General features: G+C 52.5%; 1 protein-coding gene across 2 annotated transcripts; it reads right to left on the bottom strand.

Annotated features, from left to right (window-relative positions):
• Positions 1 to 281: 281 nt before the first annotated feature.
• On the bottom strand, positions 282 to 5,839 carry LOC128654182 (uncharacterized). 2 transcript variants are annotated; one of them, XM_053707950.1, is made up of 2 exons: positions 5,672 to 5,839; positions 282 to 3,151 (listed from the first exon to the last, which is right to left on the bottom strand). In XM_053707950.1, the coding sequence occupies exons 1-2, from the start codon at positions 5,793 to 5,795 to the stop codon at positions 2,244 to 2,246; spliced, it is 1,032 nt and encodes a 343-aa protein (XP_053563925.1). In that variant the 5' UTR covers positions 5,796 to 5,839; the 3' UTR covers positions 282 to 2,243. The 2 variants fall into 2 exon arrangements, with proteins under 2 accessions (XP_053563925.1, XP_053563926.1); XM_053707951.1 differs by having other exon boundaries at positions 282 to 2,141.
• Positions 5,840 to 8,296: the final 2,457 nt, after the last annotated feature.

Here is an 8,296-nt window from a genome sequence, read left to right as displayed (position 1 = left end):
TTTAGCTTAATATCCAACATACATTTGTATGTTATCTGGCATTGTATATAGGATACATTAAGGAAATTATATATCTATTACTATTGAGAGGACACATTTTGAGGCATTGTATGAACATTGCGTTATTATACGTCAGATTTTTTGTATATATGGATATTTATATCAATGTATCTAATATATGAATTTTATTAAGGGCTGATGCTGTATCTGGTAGTTCCAACCCCTTCAAAACAACTTAACATAACTACTTAACTTATAAATAAAGACACGACACAGATAGCTGGGATTTAAAGACCATAACGATGGTCACATTTATTAACTTGACTTCAACGGAAGTCATTCAAATATTTAACTTGTGGCGGCATTCGAGGCCTAGTAAACTATTAGCTCCATATGACAAGAGGTCGCAGCCAGATGTCGTGGAATAGCAAATGCCAAGGGTGGGCACAAATGTGGCCCCACCCCATTCCGTCTAGTAGGCGCGGACGTCCTAAAGGATCTTCAGCCAGCAGACCCGCGGGGCGGGGCCCCCCAGGTCACGACCTGAGGACATCACCCCCGCCCATTAGCCCGACTGTCACCTCTACAGACTCCGCCCTCAATTGTTGATGGCTACGACCTCCCGCCATTAGGAGATACGTGGATGTTATGATGCGCTTCAGCCTCTAAGGCACTGGTATGGCCAAGCCCTGCAGCAAGGCTCGCCCAGGAAGCAAATAAATTACGGCTAAGGTCTTACCAAGACTAGGTCAACTAACCCCATCCCTGCCTTTCGCATCTAAAGGACCAGCAACCCGTCCGGGAAGCCATCTGCCTGAATGACGCCTAAAAACTGTTGCCATAGCAATTACTTAATTAACCATTCAACAATAGGGTTGGGAGGGAGGGAAACTTTCTCCTTGCAAAATCCCAGGTGGAAGAGGCCAGATTGTTCCAGAACTTCGTTTATATTAGGTGAGCCTAAGACCTCCCCTCACTTTGCAACATTGTTGCTGCTACACTACACTGGGATTTTCCACTAGCCTGTCAGCTCATCCCTTAACTCCATTACAGGAGACTCTGCTACCTTTCATTCCCCTAAGGGCTGATGCTGTATCTGGTAGTTCCAACCCCTTCAAAACAACTTAACATAACTACTTAACTTATAAATAAAGACACGACACAGATAGCTGGGATTTAAAGACCATAACGATGGTCACATTTATTAACTTGACTTCAACGGAAGTCATTCAAATATTTAACTTGTGGCGGCATTCGAGGCCTAGTAAACTATTAGCTCCATATGACAAGAGGTCGCAGCCAGATGTCGTGGAATAGCAAATGCCAAGGGTGGGCACAAATGTGGCCCCACCCCATTCCGTCTAGTAGGCGCGGACGTCCTAAAGGATCTTCAGCCAGCAGACCCGCGGGGCGGGGCCCCCCAGGTCACGACCTGAGGACATCACCCCCGCCCATTAGCCCGACTGTCACCTCTACAGACTCCGCCCTCAATTGTTGATGGCTACGACCTCCCGCCACAAGAGACAGGCACTCCCACATAAACCGGGCTCTTGCCGCCACCCGCTAAATATTACTAACCAGAGCCGTTTTGAGGTCCACCAGGAAGATCGCCAGCCCTTCGTCGGACAGGTGCACCCCGTCCGGGCGATACAGCCCTTTTTTGTCCGCTGAGATCAGTTCATGGCGGACCACAAAACCCCCTACCTCTATTACTGCTCTACCCAGCTCCCTGTTAACTTTTTTCCTAACCCTATATGCTATCCTCGGTGTGGGGAAATATCTCCAACGCAGCCGGGGGATTATGTTGGACCAGGCCAGCCTAACCCCCGGAAACGTGGTACAGATCCACTTGACATCCGACCTCATCGCATTGATGAGATCTAGAGCAGGTGCACTCCCTATATCATTTCCCCCCATGTGAAGGAGGATGATGTGGGGCTGTCCCCATCGATGTCTGGCATTCTGGAGGAGGGCAGGCAAACCATCCCACTGTAAGCCTCTACGGCCCAACCACCGTATTGATGCCTGAGACGTCGGAATCCCCAACTGCTGCCCCTCAGGAAGAGAATGGGCCTTCAGTGCCGCCCAGTGCACGTAGGAGTGCCCTATTATCCAGATACGAGAAGGACCTGTAGCCACACCTGAAAAACGGATTACATAGTCAATCACCTTAGACTAAAACTAAACAACACAACCAAACAAATGTAAAACGCCAGTTTCCTTCCTCCTACACCGAATACCCCCTAGGCTTCAGCTGGAGGGCGCACGTAAGACTTGTAACATTGGGACCTCCATCGGCCCAACTTCTGTATGCGATCTCCTTTCCAACCTAGCGCGGCCGCGCTGGTGGCAGCCCCTATTCGGAAGGAATGGGGGGTGATTCTACACTTCCCCAAACCTGCTGCAAGCGCTACCTTTCTGAGCACCGCTGCGAACTGGTACCGGGAGAGATTCGAACCGTCGGAATGCACTAAGAACTGGGCGGGGGCCCGTGGTCGCTGCGCCATGTAGGCCCTTGTACTCACAACCGGGCAGACGCCTGATGCCGAGGGAGTCAGAGTGATCCACACCCCTTTCCCCTCCTGGTCAGTCTTCGAGTGCGGGATAAACAATAACAAATTATCGCCCGCCAGTTTGACATGAGCCAACTGCATACCCGTGTTAATTGCATCCTTTGAGGTTGCGACCAGCTCGCCCGGCCTGAGGGCCGCAAAGAACGCCAAGGAGAATACGCACTGAAACAGTTCTCTTTCGCCGGGTTCGACGCAAATGCCCTCGATTGCGTCCACCAGCCTGGCTAGCCTACAAAATGTGACAGGTTCGCGCGCATCTTTCGCTCTACCCTCGAGCCTTCCCCAGCCCTTAATCACTTGCTTCACCAGGAAACCTTTCGTGATATTGGGCCACTCTAGCATATTGCAAAAGAAGGAGATTGCAGCTATTCTATTGGATATAGCGCCCTTCGAAGTCCCTTGCCCATGTTTCTCTGCCAGCCACTCCAAGAACAGATCCCTCGAGACCCTTTCCGGCGCTGCGCCTTGTGCGTAACAGTAACTTACCCACTCGCCCCAGTGCTGTGAATAAGCTCTCCACGTGTTCTGCGCCAGGGATGCCCTCACTAGGTGCCTTATGGACCTCCCTGCCCCGCCAACTGCCAGATAGAGTGGGGACAAGGTAAGCCAACTGCTGCTGCGTTAGGGGCCAGTCTGCGAAACTGTTCCCATTGAAACCTCGAGAGTGCGTCCGCCAGGGTGTTGTTGACCCCGGGAACGTGCCTCGCGGAAAACTGAATATTGTATTGCAAGCACCTCAGCACTAGCTGTCGCAAGTACCTAACAACTACCGGTGACGACGCGGACAACCTATTTATGGCGAAAACAACGCTAGCGTTGTCCGTCCAAAACACTATGTAGCGATCCTTTAACGCCGACCCCCAGAGCTCCATAGCCACAACTATGGGAAAGAGCTCCAGAAGTGTCAAGTTCCTTGTCAGTCCTGCTCGGACCCATGCCAAGGGCCATGGCTCAGCGCTCCATTGCCCATCCAAATAGGCGCCATAACCTGCTGCTCCAGCTGCATCCGTCAGCAGGTGCACTGTCTGACTGGAAACCCTAGGAGCGCGCCACAGCAGAGTTCCATTGAAGCCTTGCAGGAAGAGTTCCCATACCTTCAGATCTTCCCGCATGTCTTCCGAAACCGACACTTTACGTGTGCCGTGTGGATTGGAAAGTAAAGCCTCCATCCTCCTGTTAAACACGCGACCCATGGGTATAATTTTGCACGCAAAATTGAGTAAGCCTAGCACGGACTGAAGCTCCCTCAGGGGCATGCTCTTCGCTGCCCTGGCTTTGCGCACCGCCGCGAGCATTGCTTCCACCTTATCGGCTGGGAGACGACATAGCCTTGCAGCAGTGTCAATTTCGATCCCCAAGTACGTGAGTCTTGTACAGGGGCCCTGTGTTTTTTCCTCAGCCAGTGGCACTCCAAATTTCGACATTAGCCTACGCATTACTGCGATCAGTCGATCGCATTCGCGAGTGTCCGCGGTGCCAACCAGCAGGAAGTCGTCCAGATAATGAGCGACTATTCCCCCGCCGGCCTCCGTGATGATGGCCCAGTGCAAGAATGAGCTAAACTCTTCAAAATAAGCACACGATAGCGAGCAACCCATGGGCAAACATTTGTCTACAAAATAATTCCCCTCGAATTTACACCCCATCAGTCTGAAAGACGCTGGGTGTATGGGGAGTAACCGAAAGGCAGATTCGATGTCCATTTTGGCTAGCAGCGCGCCCGGACCCGCCGCCAACACTAATTCCAACGCCTGGTCAAACGATTGGTAAGACACCGAGCTTATCATTGGGTCTATTGCGTCATTGACAGAACCCCCTTTCGGGTAGGACAAATGCTGAATCAGGCGGAACTTCCCTGGTTCCTTTTTGGGAACCACCCCTAAAGGGGAAATAACTAGGTCAGGGATGGGAGGTTGGTCAAATGGACCAGCAAATCTTCCCAGAGCCATTTCTTTGCTCAGTTTCGCCCTAACTTCACCCGGCATTTCGTAAGCCGACTTCAGATTCTTGTGCGACGAGGACCCCATTACCAACCCCAATGTTGGTATCTTGAAACCTTCGCCAATCCCCGCTAGTAGGTTGGCAGCCGACACCCTGTCTGGGTAGGCCGCCAGCCAAGGTCTAATGGCGTCCAGCTTCAGGGGTGTTGGAGCCCTTTTGTCCAGCCCCCCCCGATTTTGCCCCACGGAAAGCCCCTCCGTCCCTCCGCTTCGGGCATTCAACACCTGGGTGTTGACCGCTGCAGTACATGCAAGCGTGCCGAAAGGAACAGGAAGCTCCTTTGTCACACTGCTTCTCATTGTATTTCCAGCACTCCCTGCCTCTCCGCTTGATGGGGCCCGTTGGCCTCTGGGGCCCTGACCGCAGCAAGGGAGCTCCTGCCCCCCCCTTTTCCGGTATGAGCAGGGACCACAGGTCCAAGTCTTTTACCCCAAAGTTCAAGATCGGGTTATCGACCATCTTCCGCCTAAATTCGCTATCATAAGCACGCCACATGCCTTCCCCATATCTATTATAGATACATTCAATGATTTCCGCGTACTTAATTACATCGACCGCGGCCTCCGGCCTCTGTTCGATGTAGCAGGAGGAGAATACCCTAAAGCACTTCCTCCACTCCTCAAATGTATCTGGGCGCTGGATCTTCTTTGGCCCAGTCCCATCCTCACTACGCTCTTTATCTCGCTGCGCCTCAAGGGACAGCTCGAACATATTGACGTATTTATGATCGCGGATTTTTTGTACCGTCTTGGGCTTGAGATGTGCATGGAGGCAGTGGATCTTGCAGGGATAAGAGTCTCCCTGCAATGCCACCCTCCTGGTACTGACTGACATGTCCTGCAGCTGCGCAACGCTCTCGCTTCCCTGGCCACTGCCCTTGGATATTGTCGCCGTGCTTTGCCCCGCTAACGGCGCAGCCTGCTCCATGTTACCTAAACCTCTAGCCTGATTACGCTCAGCCACCAATAGCCTTAACATTTTGAACATGCGACGCTGCCCCTTACTGTTAAGCCCTAATTTCTTCCCACCATCTGAGTCTGAATCAGTGCTATAGTCGGTGTCAGTAATGCGTGACAAATTAAATACATTTCTCTCACCAACTGCCGATGTTGACGGGGTAGATGTTCCTGGTGCAGCTGCCACTGATCCGCCTGCTGGCTGTACAGATAGTCCTACTCCCGTTGTACCCGGGCCCTCTGTCCTCTGCGGTGTAGGCACCATGTCCTGTGGGGGAGAAACAAACGAGAGGGGAGTATCCAGGCCAGCCGTGTGTCCCCCTCGACTGCCGCCCCCAATCGGGGTAGAAGTACTGCCCCCGGCCCTGTCTGGGACCCCTCTAGCCCTCTCGTCATTCATATCACCACTCCATTCATTCGCTGGCCCTGCCACATAGGGGGATTCTCTGACCACACGCTCCCTGACTGAATGAACGTTCTGAGCACCTGCCGCAACAAGCCCTTTGCCCCCTTGGACCCCTGCAGTTATTGTGCCTAGCGACTCGCCCTGTGCCCCATCAGTGGGCGCATTCACCCTTGTTTGGGGTACATAGTTGCTGCTGGCACCCCCCCTGTGATACCACTGGCGCTCCAGCAATGCGCTTCTAGCTCTCCCATAAGCCTGCTTGCTAACACTGGAACCCCTGAGCCTCCCTCTCTGCGCGCCGCGGCCTCTCTGTAAGGGACTTGCTCTGTTTGCATTGCTAGCTATTGCAGAGTGTCGCGCAGCGGAGCAGGCCCGCCCGGATACTCCCCCCTCACCTGTGGAGAGTACCCGGCTAGACCTCTTGCGCGCTCGCCGGATGTGCCGCTCTGATCCAGGTTCCGGCCGTGTGACTACCGCGGCGCCGGAAGTGACGTCACGCGTGTCACCTGACCGGCCGGAAATGGACGCGGCGGACGCAAGGCCGCAACCGGAGCCTGCACTGGTAGTTGCAGGCTCCGACTGAGCCACCAATGATAGCGGCGGTCCGGTGAGTGGGCGAGGACCCGCAGGCCCCGCTCCAGTAACCGACTGAGCCACCAATGAGGCATCCGTGCCGGGCCCTAGGGACCCGGCCGGATGATTTACCATACTGGGCCCTGCCTGATGAGGGTCCCCAGGCCCCCGGCCCAATTGAGGGGGATAATGAGGGGCGGTAGGCCCCGGTTCCACCCGGCTTGCCACCGGAGGCAGAACGGCGGCCGTGAGGGCCTTAAACATGCCCACTATGGCCGCCGCCGCCTCCAGCGACATTCCGGAGGCCGTAAGGGCCCCCAGGCCTGCCTCCAAAGCCGTGTCTAGGCCGGATGGGCCAGCGCTCACTGCACCCGCCTGTCCCGCAACCATCACAGTACCGGGCCCGGCGGGTGCAAGTTCAGGGGCTGGGGGGTTAGTGACCACAACATTAGGAGTTAAAGCAGATGATACTGGCCTTGTTTTCTCCGGAGTTGGTGGCACCACATCCTCATCCTCCTCTTCAATTACAGGTGCACTCCTCAAGGATCTCCCAGGGGACTCCCTGAAGCGAATGGGCACCGCAGCACTTCTCTTAGATCTAGACATTTTCGCTTGAAGAATGGCAAAACTTTCTCCTTGCAAAATCCCAGGTGGAAGAGGCCAGATTGTTCCAGAACTTCGTTTATATTAGGTGAGCCTAAGACCTCCCCTCACTTTGCAACATTGTTGCTGCTACACTACACTGGGATTTTCCACTAGCCTGTCAGCTCATCCCTTAACTCCATTACAGGAGACTCTGCTACCTTTCATTCCCCATATGTTCAAGTATGTCTTTAATATAATATATACAATCAAGGAGAAGTAGGCACACTGTAATTGATCCTTATGTAATACACAGAAGTTAAATTTCACCAGGACCCAACAGCTAAAAACACGCTGCTCTTGTTCCCCCCAAAAAAACACGCTGCCCTTGTTCCCCCTACCTCTAAACATCATAGAAATACCTTACGTGTCAGTTCGTGCGATGAGGACACTGAGGCTATTTTGCTCCTTAGCCCAACTCTGTCTGTATCCTCCACGGGCCGAGACTCACTCTGCAGCTGAATCAGCTGATCTCCCGGCGTTCACACTCTGCACATTGTTCCAAGACCCGGAAGAGAGGCTCGTTGATGAAGTATGTGCGCGGGGGGGGGGGGGGGGGGGAATCAAAGGGACGGAGGTACCTGGACTGGCTGCAACATACCCGACCAGGTGGGTACAGCGGTTCCGTGAGCTGGTAGTGTCACAGGAAAAGAATGTAGATTTGGAGCCGCTGAATAGTAAAACAATAACTCTTTATTGGAAATAGCAAGTGCTATGACTACGGCCACAATGGCTAAAACATGTTAGCAGCTGTGCGTTGCCTATCTATGTGCTTGGGTTGCCTCCCAACTTTTAAGGATTTCCAATAAAGAGTTATTATTTTACAATACAGCGGCTCCAAATCTACGTTCTTTTAATACAATATACACACATATATTAATGTTATAGAAAGTTGCTCAAGAATGAACAGGGGGTATTTTTTTAATGTATATCAAACTCTCTAACATATTTTTTGAATTGTATGTTCATTTGTCACCACGACTCTAATAGTTAATCCATGTCTTAATATAGGAGGGGGGGTGTGTTCTGAGGACGCCCTTGTATTGGCTAATGCAGGGTATTTAGTGAGATGATTTAGATATAGGATTTACAGCCTGATGATACGGCCTTCTGCCGAGAAACGTGTTGCTTTTACTGTTTTTAAG

The sequence above is a fragment of the Bombina bombina genome, chromosome 3 (genome assembly GCF_027579735.1).
Source record: "Bombina bombina isolate aBomBom1 chromosome 3, aBomBom1.pri, whole genome shotgun sequence".
Lineage (NCBI taxonomy): Eukaryota > Metazoa > Chordata > Amphibia > Anura > Bombinatoridae > Bombina > Bombina bombina.
Note: the sequence above shows the minus strand (reverse complement) of the source record. Positions and strands in the feature narration are given on the sequence as shown.

Excerpts from the sequence above, each read along its gene's own strand:
- LOC128654182 (XM_053707950.1), bottom strand. The coding sequence starts at position 5,795 with ATGGTGCCTACACCGCAGAGGACAGAGGGCCCGGGTACAACGGGAGTA. Across the intron at positions 3,152-5,671 it reads CCCGTCAACATCGGCAGTTG|TTGGCGGGGCAGGGAGGTCC; the intron begins GTGAGAGAAATG and ends TCTATCTGGCAG.